General features: G+C 45.7%; 2 protein-coding genes across 2 annotated transcripts in view; one reads left to right on the forward strand and one right to left on the reverse strand.

Moving 5' to 3' along the window:
- Positions 1-16,036, reverse strand: part of acox3 (acyl-CoA oxidase 3, pristanoyl) — a 307,347-nt gene extending 291,311 nt beyond the window's left edge. The window contains exon 1 of the mRNA XM_070871311.1: positions 15,862-16,036. The gene's annotated coding sequence lies outside the window, so the exon portion shown is untranslated. The remainder of the gene's footprint in view (positions 1-15,861) is intronic.
- Positions 16,037-16,067: 31 nt separating this feature from the next.
- The window catches only part of trmt44 (tRNA methyltransferase 44 homolog), a 65,183-nt gene continuing 59,660 nt past the window's right edge, over positions 16,068-21,590 (forward strand). Inside the window, exon 1 of the mRNA XM_070871319.1 lies at positions 16,068-16,471. Within this exon, the coding sequence (XP_070727420.1) occupies positions 16,129-16,471 (343 nt within the window). The 5' untranslated portion in view covers positions 16,068-16,128. The remainder of the gene's footprint in view (positions 16,472-21,590) is intronic.

Here is a 21,590-nt window from a genome sequence, read left to right on the forward strand (position 1 = left end):
CACAGTCTGGGCAAAGCTGAGCGGCCCCCTCAGCGCTCAGTCGTGCCCCTATCCACCAACCTAACCAAAAAGGAGACGGTGCCCAAGTTAAAGACTTGCTCATAGCACACAAGCAGTGATATACTTCAATAATTCTCCTTCTAAACTAAAGTGGTAGAAATGCCGAGTGTTTGCAGTCTGTCTGTTTCCAGTCATTCTTTGCCCCAATTTTCAATCAAAGCGTTTAAATTATAATAATCTCGATTCAGTTTAAGGCATCTCAGCAAGATTACAAATGCAAATTTGCATGGAATGGTTCCTGGGACATCTGTCCTCCCAGGGTTAGAGTCCTGGGGCCTGCCCTCCCAGGGTTAGAATCCTGGGGATGCAGGTTCTGACTCCAGTCCAAATCTTAACAGGGATACTGCCCAAAGTTACCCAGCTTCATTACAATCCAGCAGATTTACATTCTAATTAATGAGTCAGTGCATCATTACAATTAAAAATGTAATAATTTAATACTTACTCTTGTCGATGCCACCAGACTGTTCCAGCGTTTGCGGCACTGGTTTGGCTCTCTCACGTCGTGGGCTGCCTAACTTCGGGATATCCGCCCATATTCGCTGGTATATCTGGGGGGAGGTTTCCCATGTCCAATCCGGGTTAATTAGCTCGAGAGAGTCTCCACCTCGTGGACCAGAGCTTCGTTGGCTTCGTCAGAAAGGGTTTCCGCCCTCCTTCTCCCTGCAACCTCCGCAACATCACTCTCTCCCGACTCCTCATGTTCCATCTCCATTGCCTCGACACAACCTTCCTTCTCTCCCTCCCTCCCCGATGACCCCTGACCTCCCGAATCGTGGGAAAAGTTCTTTGCCTGAAAAAAACCGCGCATACGCAGAACAGCCATTGCTATGGATGCCAGCCTTGCACGACTAAATACATCGCTATCGCCCATTTAAATCGCTAAGGCTATCGCTCCAATAAAAAAGGCAAAACTAATGGTTTTTAAAATGGGCTTTATTCCAGCGATCCCAAAAAATAAAACCACTAACGCCGGAAATATCAGCCATTTTTGGGCGATAGCGATAATAATGGAAAGTCTAGCCCTTTATGTTTTTCGAACAGCCTTCTCAACTTATCCTGCTACCTTGAAAAGATTTATGTACATACACACTCAGGTTTCTCTGTTCCTGCACCCCTAACCCCGCCCCCGCCGATTTCTGCACTGACTGATTTATCCAAGACCTCCTCAATGTCCTCACTGACTGATCTCTCTCGGGACGCTCCCTCTGACCCTACCCCCCAACACTCTTCTCCGCCCCTCAGCTGCAGCAGCCTTCCCGCCCGACAGCTGGCAACTTCTCAATCTGGCTGGCTGCAGCCAGTAATAGGAGTCCAAAAATTGTAATCAGGCCCTGCCTTATTTCCGGGTTTCCCTGCCATTTCCCCCCAACCCAGCTCCCCGTCTCCGCATATGCTCTCTCAGATGTATGTAAAGATCCCATAGCACTTTTCAAAGAAGAACAGGATGAGCTAGCTAATATTTAGCTCACAATCAACACCACTAAAACAGTTTATCTGCTCATTTATGTTTGTGGGACCTTCCTGTGCACAAATTTTCTCCCTACATTACAACAGTAATGACACTTCAAAAGTAGTTAATTAACTGTGGAGCGCTCTGGGACGTCCAGAGGTCTCGAATGACGCTATATAATGCAAATTCTTTCTTTCTAATTGTAAAATAATTATTTCAGTACTATCTTACTTTTTGTTCTGTTAAATTAATTCTTATTACTTTTTAAGCATAACATTTTTGTAAAGATTCGCCATTTCCTGGCATTTTCCAAACTCTATTTTTTTTAACAAAAGATCTGTTCAGAAAATGCTAAGGAGGGAACAACTCCATGAAGGAAAACAAAAGCAAATAAAACCGTAGTCAATTCCACAAAACTTAAACCTGTAGATTTTTATTCTGTTGTCTAATATTCAAAACAATCGGAATAGAGTATGTTTTATATTCTCAGACTAACGAGCGTCACTAAAGTTATTTTGGTTTAAAGTGTGACTTTGTTTGTTGCGTCTCTTGCTTAAAATCAACACAGTTCAGTGATAAGCACAGCTTGCCATCTTGTGCTTTTGGTACAAATGACCAAAGTCCAAAAAGTCATGAGATTTGAATACCATACTCCATTGAATTTTATTTTCTTGTTGCTTTCGTATACAGGTTTTTCTTCCTACAGTAAATGTTGAGTCTGCTCCTTGTGCGACAAGCCACAATTTATTTCTCTCACAAAGCCATTTGTTATATTAATTATTAAAATTAAAAGTCAGGTATTCTTAGAGAAGACAATCGTAAGAATAAGCTTTGTTATATAGGGCTCAATTTTCCCCAGTACATGCGCCGTTTTGTTTGGAGCAGGCTGCTTTTTCTGGCCTAACTTAAAAATCCCTAGTTTCCCCAATCAATTTGCGCCTGCGTAACTCATTTAGTTACGGTTTTTCTGTAGATAAGTTTTTTTTTCCTCAAAATGCGGCATATGCAGCCACCTACACTAATTCTGGCCATTTAGGAAACTTTGGCCAGCTGATAGTTACTCCATTTCTACTCAGGCCAGCTTATGTGGCCTCTCGAGAAAACCCTTGCAGAGAGTTAAAGAAATCGGCGCAGGTAAGTAAATCGGAGGCCATTCGGCCTCAGCTAAGGGCGGGAAGCGGAGCAGACCTGGACCAGTACTCACTCGGGACCGGAGAGGCTCGGCGGGGGAGGGAGCAAACTGACCGGCACGCACTCGGGGGCAACAACGGACCAGGAAGGTACTCACCAGGAAGGCACCTCACTTGGGGACCGGAGAGAGTCACAGACAGCCGATCTGAAGGCTTGGTGCCCGGGCTGGAAAAGAGCGGTCACTACTGCGTATGCGCGGCCATTTCAGCGATGTCAAGAAAGTCAGTAGGGGTAAAAAAAATGCGCCAGTATCTGTTTGGGCTTAAGTTCAGAAGCTAACCATAAGCCGCTCATATCACTAGTCTCAGAAAGCAAAGGTATTAATACCAATGCTTCTGCTCACATCCAAAGATGGGTGCTCACGCTGTCTGCATATAACTATGTAATTCGCCACAGGCCAGGCACAGAGAACTGCGCTGATGCTCTCAGTCAGCTACCATTGCCCATCACCAGGGTGGAAATGGCACAGCCTGCAGACTTGCTCTTGGTGATGGATGGATTTGAAAACGAAAAGTCACCCGTTACAGCCTGCCAGATCAGGACCTGCCAGGATCCTGTACTGTTCCTTGTAAAAAACTGTGTCCTCCATGGGAGCTGGTCCAGCGTCCCAGCAGAGCTGCATGAAGAGATCAAACCGTTCCAGCGGCGCAAAGACGAAATGTCCACACAGGCTTTTGTGGACATCTTTTGTGGGATAATCGTGTGGTTTTGCCTAAGAAAGGCAGGGAAACTTTCATATGCGACCTATACAGTACCCACCCAGGCATAGTAATGATGAAAGCTATAGCCAGATCTCATGTGCGGTGGCCCGGCATCGACTCAGATTTGGAGTCTTGCGTGTGCCAATGCAACACTTGCTCTCAACTGAGCAATGCACCCAGGGAGGCACCGCTAAGTTTGTGATCATGGCCCTCCAAACCATGGTCTAGGATCCACGTTGACTTTGCTGGCCCATTTCAAGGTAAAATGTTTTTGGTTGTTGTGGATGCTTATTCAAAATGGATTAAGTGCGTAATAATGTCTGTAAGCACATCCACTGCCACCATCGAAAGCCTACGAGCCATGTTTGCCATGCACGGCCTGCCTGATGTCCTTGCCAGCGACAATGGGCCGTGCTTCACCAGCGCTGAATTCAAGGAATTCATGACCCGCAATTGGATCAAGCACGACTCATCTGCCCCATTCAAGCCCGCATCTAACGGCCAGGCAGAACAGGCAGTCCAAACCATCAAGCAAAGCTTGAAATGTGTGTCAGAAGGCTTCCTGCAGACCCACCTGTCCCGAGTCATAGAAACATAGAAACATAGCAAATAGGTGCAGGATTGGCCATTCGGTCCTTCGAGCCTGCACCACCATTCAATATGATTGTGGCTGATCATGCAACTTTAGAACCCCATTCCTGCTTTCTTTCCATACCCCTTGATCCCTTTAGCCGTAAGGGCCATATCTAATTCCCTTTTGAATATATCTATCAAACTGGCCTCAACAACTTTCCATGGTAGAGAATTCCACAGGTTCACAATGCTCTGAGTGAAGAAGCTTCTCCTCATCTCAGTCCTAAATGGCTTACTCCTTATCCTTAGACTGTGTCCTCTGGTTCTGGACTTCCCCCACATCGGGAACATTCTTCCTGCATCTAACCTGTCGAATCCCGTCAGAATTTTATATGTTTCTATGAGATCCCCTCTCATTCTTCTAAATTCCAGTGAATATAAGCCTAGTCGATCCAGTCTTTCTTCATATGTTAGTCCTGCCATCCCGGGAATCAGTCTGGTGAACCTTCACTGCACTCCCTCAATAGCAAGAATGTCCTTCCTCAGGTTAGGTGACCAAAACTGTACACAATATTCAAGGTGTGGCCTCACTAAGGCCCTGTACAACTGCAGTAAGACCTCCCTGCCCCTGTACTCAAATACTCTCGCTATGAAGGCCAACAAGCCATTTGCCTTCTTCACCGCCTGCTGTACCTGCATGCCAACTTTCAATGACTGATGTACCATGACACCCAGGTCTCATTGCACCTCTCCTTTTCCTAATCTGTCACCATTCAGATAATATTCTGCCTTACTGTTTTTGCCACCACAGTAGATAACCTCACATTTATCCACATTATACTGCATCTGCCATGCATTTGCCCACTCACCTAACCTGTCCAAGTCACCCTGCAGCCTCTTAGCATCCTCCTCACAGCTCACACTGCCACCCAGCTTAGTGCCATCTGCAAACTTTCAGATATTACATTCAATTCCTTTGTCCAAATCATTAATGTATATTGTAACTAGCTGGGGTCCCAGCACGGAACCTTGCGATACCCCACTAGTCACTGCCTGCCATTCTGAAAATGACCTGTTTATTCCTACTCTTTGCTTCCTGTCTGCCAACCAGTTCTCTATCCACGTCAATACATTACCCCCAATACCAAGTGCTTTAATTTTGCACACTACTCTCTTATGTGGGACCTTGTCAAAAGTCTTTTGAAAGTCCAAATACACCACATCCACTGGTTCTTCCCTGTCCACTCTACTAGTTACATCCTCAAACAATTCTAGAAGATTTGTCAAGCATGATTTCCCTTTCATAAATCCATGCTGACTTGGACCGATCCCGTCACTGCTTTCCAAATGCGCTGTTACATCTTTAATAATTGATTCCAACATTTTCCCCAATTCCGATGTCAGACTAACTGGTCTATAATTCCCTGTTTTCTCTCTCCCTCCTTTTTTAAAAAGTGGGGTTACATTAGCTACCCTCCAATCCATAGGAACTGATCCAGAGTCTATAGAATGTTGGAAAATGACCACCAATGCATCCACTATTTCTAGGGCCACTTCCTTAAGTACTCTGGGATGCAGACAATCAGGCCCTGGGGATTTATCGGCCTTCAATCCCATCAATTTCCCTAACACAATTTCCTGACTAATAAAGATTTCCTTCAGTTCCTCCTTCTCGCTAGACTCTCGGTTCCCTAGTATTTCCGGAAGGTTATTTGTGTCTTCCTTAGTGAAGACAGAACCAAAGTATTTGTTCAATTGATCTGCCATTTCTTTGATCCCCATTATAAATTCACCTGATTCTCACTACAAGGGACCTGCAAGGGTCCTGCTCAGCTATCGCACAAGACCCTACTCGCTCACTGGGGTCCCCCCTGCCGAACTTCTCATGAAAAGGCTCTCTCTAGTCCACCCTGAACTCCATGATCATGTCGAAGGCAGGCGGCATCAACAAAACATGTACCATGATCGCGCAAATTTGTCACGCGATATCGAAGTCAATGACCCTGTATTTGTACTCAACTATGGACACGGTCCCAAATGGCTTGCTGGCACTGTCGTAGCCAAAGAAGGGAGTAGGGTGTTTGAGGTCAAACTAGCAAATGGACTAACTTGCAGAAAGCATTTGAACCAAACCAAACTGCGACTCACAGACAGCCACGAGCAACCTGAAGAGGACACCACCAACTTCGACCCTCCGATACACACACAAGTGGCAACCGACATCACGGTTGACCACGAAGCTGAACTCATCATTTCCAGCAGCCCAGCAAAGCCAACTGAGCAGCAGCCCAGCGAAGGCCCAACCAACACACCTGCACCTGTGTTTGTACCGAGACAATCAACTCGGGAGCGGAAAGCCCCAGATCGTTTCACCCTGTAAATGAATGTACTATTGACTTTGAGGGGAGTGATGTTATGTCTGTAACACCTTGTAATCAGCATTCTACCACCACCAGAGGACGCATCTGTTGGAATCTCAAGGGATCCCAGCATCCCTTGGGAGCACTGCATATAAGCAGGCCTTCCACGCTATGCCAGCACTCTGGAGTCAGAATAAAGACACTAAGGTCACACTTACTCCAGTCTACAGTACTCAGTCACATTGCTTTATTTAAGACATAACAATAAGAACATAAGCATTAGGAGCAGGAGTTGCCATTCAGCCCCTCGAGCCTGCTCCGCCATTCAATAAGATCATGGCAGATCTTCTACCTCAACTCCACTTTCCTGCACTATCTCCAGATCCCTTTATTCCCTTGATATTCAAAATTCTATTGATCTCTGTCTTGAGTATACTCAATAAGTGAGCCTCCACAGCCCTCTGGGGTAAAGAATTCCAAAGATTCACCACCCTCTGAGTGAAGAAATGTCTCCTTATCTCAGTCCTAAATAGCCGACCCCTTATTCTGAGACTGCAACCCCTGGTTCTGGACTCCCCAGCCAGCGGAAACATCTACCCTGTCAAGCCCTGTAAGAATTTTGTATGTTTCAGTGAGATCACCTCTCATTCTTCTAAACTCTAGAGAATATCAGCCTAGTCTATGCAATCTCTCCTCACAGGACAATCCCCCCCATCCCAGCAATCAGTCTGGTGAACCTTTGTTGCACTACCTATATGGCAAGTATATCGTTCCTTCGGGAAGGAGACCAAAACTGTATACAATACTCCAGATGTGGTCTCACCAGGGCCCTATTTAATTGCAGTCAGACATCTTTACTCTTATAGTCAAATCCTCTTGTAATAAAGACCAACATACCATTTGCTTTCTTAATTGCGTGCTGTACCCGCATGTTAATTTAGTGATTCGTGTACAAGGACCCCTCTGAATACCAAAATTTCCCAATCTCTATTTTTCCTACTTCGCATTTCTCCACATTATAATCCATTTGCCATGTTCTTGCCCACTTACTTAGCCTGTCTATAGCCCCTTGAACTCTCTTTGCATTCTCCTCACAACTTATATTCCCACCTATCTTTGTATCATCAGCAAACTTGGATATATTACATTTGGTCCCCTCATCCAAATCATTGATATAGATTGTGACAGACATGATCTTTGCAGCGCAAGTTACAGGAAAAGTGCAGGGAACAGTGCCTGCTCTTATACATGGCCTTTTTCGATCTTACAAAGGCCTTTGACACTGTCAACCGTGAGGGTCTATGGAGCATCCTCCTCCGTTTCAGATGCCCCCAAAAGTTTGTCAACATCCTTTGCCTGCTTCACGATGACATGCAGGCCGTGATCCTTACCAACAGATCCATTACAGACCCAATCCACGTCTGGACCAGGGTCAAACAGGGCTGCGTCATCGCTCCAACCCTCTTCACAATCTTCCTCGCCGCCATGTTCCACCTCGCAATCAACAAGCTCCCCGCTGGAGTGGAACTAAACTACAGAACCAGTGGGAAGCTGTTTAAACTACGCCACCTCCATGCCAGGTCCAAGATCACCCCAACCTCTGTTGTAGAGCTGCAGTATGCAGACGATGCCTGCATCTGTGCACATTCAAAGGCTGAACTCCAGAATATAGTCAATGCATTCACTGAGGCATATGAAAGCATGGGCCTTACGCTTAACATCCGTAAGACAAAGGTCCTCCACCAGCTTGTCACCACCGCACAGCACTGCCCTCAAATCATCAAGATCCACGGCGCGGCCCTGGACAAAGTGGACCATTTCCCATATCTCAGGAGCCTCTTATCAACAAAGGCAGACATTGATGCGGAGATTCAGCATCGCCTCCAGTGCACTAGTGCAGCCTTCGGCCGTCTGAGGAAAAGAGTGTTTGAACATCAGGCCCTCAAATCTACCACAAAGCTCATGGTCTACATGTAGTAATGCCTCCTGGATGGATCTGAGGCATGGACGATGTATAGAAGGCACCTCAAGTCGCTGGAAATATATCATCAACGATGTTTCCGCAAGATCCTGCAAATCCCCTGGGAGGACAGGCGCACCAACATCAGTGTCCTCGTCCAGGCTAACATCCCCAGTATTGAAGCACTGACCACACTCGATCAGCTTCGCTGGGAAGGCCACATAGTTCGCATGCCAGATACGAGACTCCCTAAGCAAATGCTTTATGCAGAGCTCCTTCATGGTAAACGAGCCAAAGGAGGACATCGGAAACGTTATAAGGACACCCTCAAAGCCTCCCTGGTAAAGTGCGACATCACCACTGACACCTGGGAGACCCTGGCTGAAGACCGCCCGAGGTGGAGTAAGTACATCCGGGAGGCCGTTGAGTTCTTCGAGTCTCAACGCAAAGAGCATGAAGAGGCCAAGCGCAGGCAGCGGAAGGAGCACGCGGCAAACCAGCCCCACCGACCCCTTCCCTCGACGAATGTCTGTCTCACCTGTAACAGGGCCTGTGGCTCTCGAATCAGACTGTTCAGCCATCAAAGAACTCACTTTGGGAGTGGAAGCAAGTCCTCCTCGATTCCGAGGGACTGCCTATGAATAGCTGAGGCCCAAGCACTGATCCTTGCGGTAACCCACTAGTTACAGTCTGCCGACCTGAAAATGACCCAATTTTTCCTAACAATCTTCAATCCAGCTAGTATATTACCCCCAATCCCATGAACCCTAATTTTGTTTAATAACCTTCTCTGTGGCACTTTATCGAATGCCTTCTGAAAATCCAAATACACATCCACTGGTTCCCCCTTATCTATTCTGCTAGTTACAACCTCAAAAAACTCTTAACAGATTTGTCAAACATGATTTCCTTTTCATAAATTCATGTTGACTCTGCCCAATTCTACTATTATTTTCTAAGTGCCCTGTTACCCTGTACCACGTCCTTAATAATAGATTCTAGCATTTTCCCCACTACTGATGTCAGGCTTCTGTCGTTCCCCATTTTCACTCTCCCTCCTTTCTCAAATAGTGGTGTTACATTTCCTATCTTTCAATCCGCAGGAACCTTTCTCGAATCTAGGGAATTTTGGAAGATGACAACCAATGCATTCACTATCTCTATAGCCATCTCTTTCAAAACCCTAGGACGTAGCCCATCAGGTCCAAGGGATTTATCGGCTTTTAGTCCCATTAATTTGTCCAGTACCACTTTTTTAACTGATACTCATTTCTTTCAGTTCCTCATTCTCGCTAGACCCTTGATTCTCCACTATTTCTGGGAGGTTTTTTGCATCTTCTTCCATGAAGACAGACACAAAGTATTTGTTTAATTTCTCTGCCATTTCCTTACTCCCCATTATAATTTCTCCTGTCTCAGCCTTTAAGGGATCCACATTTACTTTTGCTAATCTTTTTCTTTTTACATACCTATAGAAGCTTTTACAGTCTGTTTTTATGTCTCTCGCTAGTTTACTCTCATATTCTATTTTCCCTTTATCAACTTCTTGGGTCTCCTTTGCTGAATTCTAAAATCCTCCCGATCCTCAGGCTTACTGCTCTTTTTGGCAACATTATAAGCCTCTTCCTTTGATATAATACTATCTTTAAAGCACATGGGATTGGGGGTAGTGTGCTGACGTGGATTGAGAACTGGTTGTCAGACAGGAACCAAAGAGTAGGAGTAAATGGGTACTTTTCAGAATGGCAGGCAGTGACTAGTGGGTACCGCAAGGTTCTGTGCTGGGGCCCCAGCTGTTTACATTGTACATTAATGATTTAGATGAGGGGATTAAATGTAGTATCTCCAAATTTGCGGATGACACTAAGTTGGGTGGCAGTGTGAGCTGCGAGGAGGATGCTATGAGGCTGCAGAGTGACTTGGATAGGTTAGGTGAGTGGGCAAATGCATGGCAGATGAAGTATAATGTGGATAAATGTGAGGTTATCCACTTTGGTGGTAAAAACAGAGAGACAAACTATGATCTGAATGGTGACAGATTAGGAAAAGGGGAGGTGCAACGAGACCTGGGTGTCATGGTACATCAGTCATTGAAGGTTGGCATGCAGGTACAGCAGGCGGTTAAGAAAGCAAATGGCATGTTGGCCTTCATAGCGAGGGGATTTGAGTACAGGGGCAGGGAGGTGTTGCTACAGTTGTACAGGGTCTTGGTGAGGCCACACCTGGAGTATTGTGTACAGTTTTGGTCTCCTAACTTGAGGAAGGACATTCTTGCTATTGAGGGAGTGCAGCGAAGATTCACCAGATTGATTCCCGGGATGGTGGGACTGACCTATCAAGAAAGACTGGATCAACTGGGCTTGTATTCACTGGAGTTCAGAAGAATGAGAGGGGACCTCATAGAAAGGTTTAAAATTCTGACGGGTTTAGACAGGTTAGATGCAGGAAGAATGTTCCCAATGTTGGGGAAGTCCAGAACCAGGGGTCACAGTCTAAGGATAAGGGGTAAGCCATTTAGGACCGAGATGAGGAGAAACTTCTTCACCCAGAGAGTGGTGAACCTGTGGAATTCTCTACCACAGAAAGTAGTTGAGGCCAATTCACTAAATATATTCAAAAGGGAGTTAGATGAAGTCCTTACTACTAGGGGGATCAAGGGGTATGGCGAGAAAGCAGGAATGGGGTACTGAAGTTGCATGTTCAGCCATGAACTCATTGAATGGCGGTGCAGGCTAGAAGGGCTGAATGGCCTACTCCTGCACCTATTTTCTATGTTTCTATGTTTCTATGTTTAACTTTTCTTGTTAGCCACGGTTGGATCATTTTTCCTTTGGGGATTTTGTACCTTAAAGGAATGTATATTTGTTGTAAATTATGTATTAACACTTTTAATGCTAGCCATTGCTCATCTACCATCATATGTTTTAATGTAGTTTCCCAATCTATCTTAGTCAACTCATCCCTCATACCTACATAGTTTGCTTTGTTTAGATTTAAGACCCTCGTTTTGGATTTAACTAAATCACTTTCAAACTTAATATAAAATTCTATCATATTATGGCCACTTTTCCCTAAGGGCCCCTTTACTACAAGGTTATTAATTAACGTTTTTTCATTGCACAATACTAGATCTAAAATAGCTTGCTCCCTAGTTGGTTCCTCAACATATTGATCTAGAAAACTATCTTGTACGGATTCCATGAATTTGTCCTCCACATTATTACTGCAAATTTAGTTTGTCCAGTCTATATAGATTAAAGGCCTCCGTGATTACCGCATCACTCTTGTTACATGCGCGTCTAATTTCCTGATTTATACTCTGTCCTACATTACAACTACTGTTTGGGGGCTTATAAACAATATAATCTGACTGTAAATAATGCTTGTCTCCTTCAGGCAAATCTTAATGTGTTGGGAGACTGGGCTCATGACTGACAAATTAGGTAGAACTTGGATAAGTGCAGTGTTGTGCATGTGGGCAGGACAAATGCTCAACATTCATTCACCCTTCAGGGAAAATCATTAAAGAAAGGTGGAGATAGAAAGAGATTTGGGCATTCTAGTGCACACATCTCTATAGGTTTATGAGAAATGTCACGAAGCGACAGCTAGAGCAAACAGGATGTTGGGATGTATCCATAGGACAATTGCGTACAAGGCATATTATTTTGTCCTTGTACAAGATGTTGGTCAGGCCTCACTTGGAATTCCTTCAAGTGAGAGCTGGACCTGTTTCTGGCTGCGGCAGAGATCACCTCTTACAGAAGGTAGGTACTGGAGGGAACTGAGCGCCAGAGTCATCTCCTGGACTAGTTTCAATCGCCTAGATGGGTTGGAGAGGAATTTTCCAGATTTGTTCCCCCAAATTGGCCTGGGTTTTCGCCTCTCCGAGAAGCTCACATGGTTTCAGGTGCAGAAGAGTATATATTGTGATACATAAGGTATGACTAATGTGTGAGACAGATCAGAGGGTCTTTACCTGTTCTTCGTATGACCTGCAATAGCTCCTCTTCCCGTTCCCGCAGCGCAACCACTGGTGTCCCCCAAGGATCGATCCTTGGCCCCCTCCTATTTCTCATCTACATGCTGCCCCTCAGTGACATCATCCAAAAACACAGCGTCAGTATTCAGATGTACATTGATGACACCCAGATATACCTCACCACCACTTCCCTTGAACCCTTCACTATATCTAAATTGTCAGACTGCTTGTCTGACATCCTTCACTGGATGAGCAGATACTTCAACTAAAAATATTAGAAAGACTGAAGCCATTAATCGAAGACGCAAACTCTGTTCCCTAGTTACCGATCCCATCCCTCTCCCTAGCTACTGCCTGAGGCTGAACCAGACTGTTGGCAACCTTTTTGTCGTATTCGCCCCCCGAGATGAGCTTCCGACCACATATCTACACCATCACTAAGACAACCTAGTTGCCTCAGCTCATCAGCTGCTGAGACCCTCATCCATGCCATTGTTACCTCTAGACTTAACTATTCCAATGCACTCCTGGCTGGTCTTTCAAGTTCTACCCTCTGTAAAATATAGTTCATCCAAAACTCTGCTGCCTGTGTCCTAACTTGCACCAAGTCCTGTTCATACATCACCTCTGTGCTCACCGACCTAAATTGGCTCAGTTAAGCCATGCCTCCCGGTTAAGCAACACCTTGATTTTCAAATGGATTTGTTAAGGGAAGGTTGTGTCTGACTAACTTGATTTAATTTTTTGAGGAGGTAACAAGGAGGCTCGATGAGGATAGCATGATTGATGCAGTCTACATGGATTTTAGCAAGGCTTTTGACAAGATCCCACATGGCAGACTGGTCAAGAAAGTAAAAGCCCATGGGGGTCCAAGGGATCCAAAATTGGCTCAGTGGCAAGAAGCAAAGGGTAATGGTTGATGGGTGTTTTTGTGACTGGAAGGCTGTTTCCAATGGGATTCCGCACAGCTCAGTACTAGGCCCCTTGCTTTTTGAGGTATATATCAATGGAGTGACTTCTGCCAACAAACTGGAAGCTACCAGAAGCTGCGCGGAATTAAAAAATAATGTTTACCACAACAGACGTGGATCTGAGAAGTGCTTAAGCACGTCTCTAATAGAGTTTCATTAATGTTACTAGGTTGGCTTAATGTTACTAGGTTGAGTTAATGTTACCGGTGATTTTTCCAGTTTAAGAACCACTGTCTCAAAGGACAAACAACAACTTTTAAAAATAAACTCACAGTTTGAATATTATTTAAAATTAACAGGTAGATAAGGTGGTTAAGAAGGCATACGGTATACTTTCCTTTATTAGCTGAGGCGTAGAACATAAGAGCAGGGAGGTTATGCTTGAACTGTACAAAGCACTAGTTAGGCCACAGCTAGAGTACTACATACAGTTCTGACTACAGGAAAGATGTGACTGCACTAGAGAGGGTACAGAGAAGATTTACGAGGATGTTGCCAGGTCTGGAGAATTTTAGCTATGAGGAAAGATTGAATAGGCTGGGGTTGTTTTCTTTGGAGCAGAGGATGCTGAGGGGAGACTGCATTGAGGTGTATAAAGTTATTAGAGGCCTCGATAGAGTGGATAGGAAGGACCTATTTCCCTTAGCAATGAGGTCAATAACCAGGAGGCATAGATTTAAAGTAATTGGTCGAAAGATTAGAGGGGAGTTGAGGAGAATGTTCTTTCACCCAGAGGGTGGTGGGGTCTGGAACTCACTGCCTTAAAGGGTGGTAGAGGCAGAAACCTCATCACATTTAAAAAGTACTTGGATATGCACTTGAAGTGCCATAAACTGCAGGGCTACGGACCAAGAGCTGGAAAGTAGGATTAGGCTGGATAGCTCTTTTTGTCCGGCACAGACTAGATAGGCCGAATGGCTTCCTACCGTGCTAAAGACATTAGTTGTGGCTCAGTGGCAGCACTCACCTCGGAGTCAGAAGGTTGTGGGTTCAAATATCACTCCATAGACTGGAACACAAAATCTAGGCTGACACTTCAGTGCAGTACTGAGGGAATGCTGCACAGTCGGAGGTACCATCTTTCGGACGAGACTTTAAATGGAGGCCCTGTCTGCCCTCTCAAATGGATGTAAAAGATCCCATGGCACTAGTTTGAAGAAGAGCTGGGGAGTTAACGCTGGTGTTGTGGCCAATATCCGTTACTAAAACAGATCATCAGGTCATTATCATTGCTCTTTGTTTGCTACGTTACAATTGTGCCTAACACTAGTGTCTAACATTGGAGCGTGGGCAGGTACAGCAGGAGCTGCGAGGTTGGGATGCAGGAGCGGCGAGTGATCGTGGAGCGACGTGATCGGGACCCAGGAGAGGCGTGAGTTCGGGGCCCAGAAGAGGCGAGGACCCAGGTGCAGCACGGGCCAGCCCACACTGCAATATGTGTGCGCACTAGGTCCATGCAGCAGAGCTGATCTCCAGTCGTCTTGGTTAATCCTTGCCACTGGACCAAGACCTAGCTCCGTCAAGCCCATGTGGCTGGTGTGCAACGGCCACCACACATTAAAAGAATCCACACATAGGCATCTTCCACCCTTCAACATGTAATTCGGGACCTGGAATATTAGGTCCTTCATTGAAACACCTGTGAACTCATCACATGGAAGCAAGTCATCCTCGATACGAGGGGCCGCCTATGATGATGAAATAGTCACTACATGCAAAAGGTACGCTGTAAAACGCTTTGGGTCATCCTGAGGTCATTAGAGGTACTAAATAAATGAAACTTTTTCTTTCCGTAACTATTATATACATCTATAAAGGTCACCTCTTAGTTATCTGTTGACATTTTACTATGTTAAAGGCGCTATATAAATAAAAGTTGTTGTTGTTGTTGTTGTTGTTGTTGTGTCCTGGCCAATATTTATTCCTCAATCAACACAACAAAAAAACAGATTATCTGGTCATTATCACGTTGCTGTTTGTGGGAGTTTGCTGAGCGCAAATTGGTTACCACATTTCCCACATTCAGTCAGTCACAGGTGGTCCCTCGAAACAAGGAGGACTTGCTACCACGCCAAAAAAGGATGAGTTCACAGGAGTTTCAATGAAGGATCCGAACTACAGGTGGAAGATGCCTGTGCGTGGATTTTTTTAACGTGTGGTAGCCACCAACCACCACACGGGCTTGACAGAGCTAAGTCTTGGTCCAGTGGCAAGGATTACCCAAGACGACTGGAGACCAGCTCTGCTGCACGGACTCAGTGCGCACACATATCGCAGTGTGCTGGCCCACAGTGACGACACGTCAAAAAGTATTTCATTGGCTGTAAAGCGCTTTGAGACATCCAGTGGTCGTGAAAGGCGCTAAATAATTGCAAGTCTTTCTTTCTTGACTAATGAGCCCAAGTTTCCTCCACCTTTCCTTCATGGCACTTCTCTGCACTGCCTCCAGCGCTTGAATGTCTCCATCGTTTCTTGGTGGCGATAGATGGATACGGTCTGACCAGAGCACGGTACAACTTGTCCAGATCGCCCTCTGACTTGTAACCCTACAGCTATGTCTGTGCAGCTCAGCACTCTACCAGATCTCTGAACAAGACAGTAATTTCTCACCTTTCTTCCAACGCAAGAAGGTGCTGACAGGAAGTAGACTGCTGGGCCTTTAATGTTGCCTTCTCCTGTTTGGGGTGTGACGGTGAAACTCGAGCTGGTGACCTGGGCAATGTTCGCCCGATTCAGCCCCGCCCCCTGCCAGACAACCCCTGACCTCGACCAAGCGCGGATGACGCGGATCCGTGCCGGCGGAAGCGGAAGTAGCCGGTTGCCGGGGTGACCGAGCGGGAGGAGCCGGTTGCCGGGGGTGATCGAGCGGCGGGGACCATGCGGCTTGTGGCTGAGCGCGCTTTACGGCTGGAGCCCGGCGCCCAAGCCGCGGCCGGTTTCTGGGCCGCGCTCGATGTGTGGACGCTACAGCCGCAGGTGGCAAATCGCCGGCTTAGTGGCTGTCGGCTGGACGCCGAGCGGGAGCTACGCTGGTCGGCCGCGGGCCTGAGGCGAGGTTTAGCCGACCTGTTGCCGGGGTTGAGGTGTGAGTGGGGCCGGGAGCTGGACGAGCTTCTGGCCGCAGTGACGGGCGAGCGGGCCGCGGGGCGGCTCAAGGTGCTGTTACGGACCGTGATTCCCAAAACTCAGGCGGCGAGCTGCAGGGAGATAGTTATCCAAGGTAGAGTGCAGCGGTTCGGGGCGAGCTAGCGCTGACCCGCGGCCTCTGAGAATTTCCATGGGATCCTTGCGATCTCTCGCCGTAACTTCCGCGGAAATGGCCATATTTTGCAGGGTTTCCGCTGTAACAGATCCGACCATCTCCCAGGCGCCGATTTCCCCAAAATAGCGACAGAACTCCCGCCGAGTAAGAGCGAAATTTACCCAGCGCACTTACTTGGCCGGGAATTTCCTCCGTGAGCGTAAGTTAGACCCGAAAATGTGGCCAATTCCATTTCAAGTTTCCTGCCAATCTGACTAGAATCCTCCCGAATGTAAAATGTGTGTAAATAAGCGTAAACGGTCTGTAAAGTGCCAAACTCTGCATTTTTTTGACGAGGTAACTGAGAGAATAGACACGTTAATAAGTAATTGAACTAGATCTTCAAAAGGCCTTGGGTTGAGGTTCCACATTATAGACTAATGAATAAGGTCAGAGAATGTGGAGTCAGGGGACAAGTATCAGAATGGATTGCCGGCTGACTTCAAGACAGGAAAAGAGAGTAGGGGTAAATTCACAGTGGCAGAAGGTGGGTAGTGGTGTTCCACAAGTATTACCAATGTTGTTCCCAATTTATATTAAAGATTTAAACTCTAATCAAAAACACAATTTCTAAATTTGCGGATGACTGAGGAGGACTGCAACAAATTACAGGAAGTAATTAACAAACTTGCAGAATGGGCATATAATTGGCAAATGAAAGGCAACACCGATAAATGTGGGGTATTATATTTTGGTAGGAAGAATAGGAAAGTCACTTATTACTTGTAGGGTGTGAGTCTAGGTGGGGTAGAGGAGCAAAGGGATCTCGGAGTACAAATACAGAAATCACGAAAAGTAGCGACACAGGTTAACAAGGCCATAAAAAAGCAAATCAAGCACGAGGGCTTATTTCTAGAGGGATATAATTGAGAAGTATAGAAGTTATGCTAAACATGTATCGAACCTCGGTTAGACTACACTTGAAGTACTGTGTACAATTCTGGTCACCGTAATTATAAAATGGAGATAGAGGCACTGGAGAGAGTGCAGCGAAGATTTACAAGGATGCTACCAGAAATGCAAGGGTATACTGGTCAGGAAAGGATGAACAGACTGGGTCTCTTTTCTCTTGATAGAGGTCTTTAAAATTATGAAAGGTTTTGATAGTGGATACAGAGAGAGTGTTTCCACTTGTGGGGAAGTGCATAACTTCGAGCCCATCAATATAAGATAGTCACCAAGAAATCAAATCGGGAATTAAGAAGAAACATCTTTACCCAGAGAGTGATGAGAATAAGAACATAAGAAATAGGAGCAGGAGTAGGCCATTTGGCCCTTCGAGCCTGCCCCTCCATTTAATAAGATTATGGCTGATCTGATCATGGACTCAGCTCCACTTCCCTGCCCACTCCCCATAACCCTTTATTCCCTTATTTCTCCAAAATCTGTCTGTCCGTCTTAAATATATTCAATGACCAAGCCTCCACAGCTCTCTGGGGCAGAGAATTCCATAGATTTACAACCCTCTGAGCAGAAATTTCTCCTCGTCTCAGTTTTAAATGGGCAGCCCCTTATTCTGAGACTATGTCCCCTAGTTTTAGTTTCCTCTATGAGTGGAAATATCCTCTTTGCATCCACCTTGTCGAGCCCCCTCATTATCTTACATCTTTCGATAAGATCACCCCTCATTCTTCTAAAGTGCAATGAATATAGGCTCAATCTATCTTCATAAGTCAACTCCCTCATCTCCGGAATCAACGTAGCGAACCTTCTCTGAACAGCCTCCAATGCAAGTATATCCTTCCTTAAATCTTGGTAGTCTGTCGTATCCAACAAAGATGTTGATGTGCTAATCATCAATGGCATGTGTCTTCATGTGGCTGTATAGGCCAATTCTGGATGCACATAGGCTCTTGCACGTCGGACAAGGGAAGTTCGATGTGCCTGATGCTGACAGTACTGCCACCTGATGTCGTCTATCTCTAGTGTCCCGCAGACATTGACATCAGCTTTCTTCGAAGGTCTGGCAGGCAGTCCTTGTGAGGGTTCGCCACTGGATTTTATTAGCTGCTGTATTCTTGAGGTCCTTTGGTTGGATGCCACAGTACTGGAGGTTAGCCTTGATGCAATCTTTGTAGCGCTTGCGGGGGCGCCCCTGGTGTCTTCGACCTTCACAGAGCTCGCCGTAAAGAAGCTGACGAGGGATCCTTGACTAGTCCATGCAGATGACATGTCCAGCCCACCGGAAGATGAGGAGGGATGAGAGAACGACTGCTCTATACACTAACAGTTTGGTTGACCGTCGGATGTGGTGGTGACTCAACACCTTAGTGCGCAAGCGACCAAGTGCCTGGCTGGCTTTACAGATCCTTGCATCAATCTCCTTGTCCAAGGACCCATCACTTGATATGGTGCTGCCAAGGTACTTGAAGCTGTCCACTAGTTGTATACTGCCGATGAAGACTGTGGGAGCAGGTGCTGTGTTGCCAGGGGCAGGCTGACCGAGGACCTCGGTTTTACTAAGGCTGATGGTTAGGCCAAACAATTCTGTTGCCTCAGCAAATTTGCTGAGTATGGATTGTAGGTCACTCTCCTTGTGTGCTGTCTTTTATGGCATAGTTCAAGACGCAGGTAAAGAATAGGTTGAATGGAACTGGAGCGAGTACACAACCTTGTTTCACTCCATTTGAGATGGCAAATGGGGCCGTGGTTGTGCCGTCTGAGAGCACTTCACCTGTCATGTCATGAAACAGCTTGATGATGTGGACAAACTTCCTTGGGCACCCAAGTTTCGTCAAGATTGACCACAGCGCTGCTCTGTTAACAGTATCAAAGGTCTTGGTGAGGTCAATAAATACAGCGTACAGGTCCATGTTCTGCTCAATGCACTTCTCCTGCACTTGTCTGAGTGCAAAGATCATGTCTGCTATGCTCCGATCAGGTCGAAAGCCACATTGTGTTTCTGGAAGATTTACTTCTGAGACACTAGCGATGAGTCGGTTCAATACTATGCGGGCAATGATTTTCCCAGCAATGGACAGAAGCGATATTCCCCTGTAGTTGCCACATTCTGCTTTGTTGCCCTTGTTCTTGTAGAGGGAAACTATCATAGTGTCACGAAGTCATGTGGCATGTCATGTCTTCATCTTCCCAGATGCTAGTTATTATGTTATGAAAGGCCTCGAGAGTTGCTGGGCCTACCTAGAATGGCAAAATGACCCTTCCTCAATTTCCAAGAGGAACCGCTACAGACACATGCAGAGCTAAGCACAAAGAGACCTTCGCCAGATGCAAGATAAATGGTGGCAGACGAAAGCAGAGGAAGGGGAACATTATGCTGAAACTCACAATACAAAGATGTTCTTCAGCACCATCAAGTCAGTCTATGGACCATCAAAACCCAGCACTACTCCACTCCTTTCAGCAGATGGCAGCACTTTGATCAAAGACAGGACAAACATAAACGAGAGGTGGAGAGAACACTTCAGTAACCTTCTTAATCGACCTTCAACAGTGAATGAAGAAGCACTTGACTCCATATCCCAGCAACCTATCAAAGAAGATCTTGATCTTCCTTCCAGCATGGACGAAGTAAAGAAAGCCACCAACCAGATGAGTACTGGAAAGGCTCCAGGAAAGGATGGAATCCCTGCCGAAATCTACAAGACAGTAGGCCCAGCAACTCTCGAGGCCTTTCCTTAAATACAGAGACCAAAACTGTACGCAGTACTGGGTGTGGCCTCTCCAATACCCTGTACAGATGTAGCAGGACTTCTCTGCTTTTATACTCTCTCCCCCCTTGCAATAAAGGCCAATATTCCATTTTCCTTCCTGATCATTTGCTGTACCTGCATATTAACCTTTTGTGTTTCATGCACAAGTACTTCCAGGTCCCGCTGTACTGCAGCACTTTGCAATTCTTCTCCATTTAAATAATAACTTGCTCTTTGATTTTTTTTCTGCCAAAGTGCATAACCTCACTTTCCAACATTATACTCCATCTGCCAAATTTTTGCCCACTCACTTAGCCTGTCTGTCCTTTTGCAGATTTTTTTTGTGTCCTCCGCACACGTTGCTTTTCCTCCCATCTTTGTATCATCAGCAAACTTGGCTACATTACACTCGGTCCCTTCATCCAAGACATTAATATAGATTGTAAATAGTTGAGGCCCCAACACCAATCCCTGCGGCACCCCACTAGTTACTGTTTGCCAACCAGAAAATAGTTAGCCAATCCTCTATCCATGCTAATATATTATCCCCGACCCCGTGAACTTTTATCTTGTGCAGTAACCTTTTATGTGGCACCTTATTGCATGTCGCCTTGAAATCCAAATACACCACATCTACTGGTTCCCCCTTATCCACCCTGCTCGTTACGTCCTCAAAGAGCTCCAGCAAATTTGTCAAACATGATTTCCCTTTCATAAAACCATGCTGACTGCTTGATTGAATTATGCTTTTCCAAATGTCCTATTACTGCTTCCTTAATAATGGACTCCAGCATTTTTCCAACGACAAGATGTCAGGCTAACGAGTAACTATAGTTTCCTGCTTGTCTGTCTCGTTTTTTGAATAGGGCGTTACATTTGCAGTTTCCCAATCCGCTGGGACCTCCCCAGAATCCAGGAAATTTTGGTAGATTACAACCAATACATCCACTCTCTCTGCAGTCACTTCTTTTAAGACTCTCGAATGTAAGCCATCAGGTCAGGGGACTTGTCCACCTTTAGTCCCATTAATTTACCGAGTACTACTTCATTAGTGATTGTATTAAGTTCCTCCCTTCCTATAGCCCCTTGATTATTCACTATTGGGATGTTTTTAGTGTCTTCTACCGTGAAGACCGATACAAAATATCTGTTCAAAGTCTCTGCCATTTCCCTGTTCCCCATTATTAATTCCCCAGTCACATCCTCGAGGGGACCAACATTAACTTTAGCCACTCTTCCTTTTTATGTACCGTAGAAACTCTTACTATCTGTTTTTATATTTCGTGCTAGTTTACTTTCATAATCTATCTTCCCCCATCTTATTTTTTTAGTCGTTCGCTGCTATCTTTTAAAAGTTTCCCAATTCTCTGGCCTCCCACTAGTCT

This window comes from Pristiophorus japonicus, chromosome 2, assembly GCF_044704955.1.
Source record: "Pristiophorus japonicus isolate sPriJap1 chromosome 2, sPriJap1.hap1, whole genome shotgun sequence".
Lineage (NCBI taxonomy): Eukaryota > Metazoa > Chordata > Chondrichthyes > Pristiophoridae > Pristiophorus > Pristiophorus japonicus.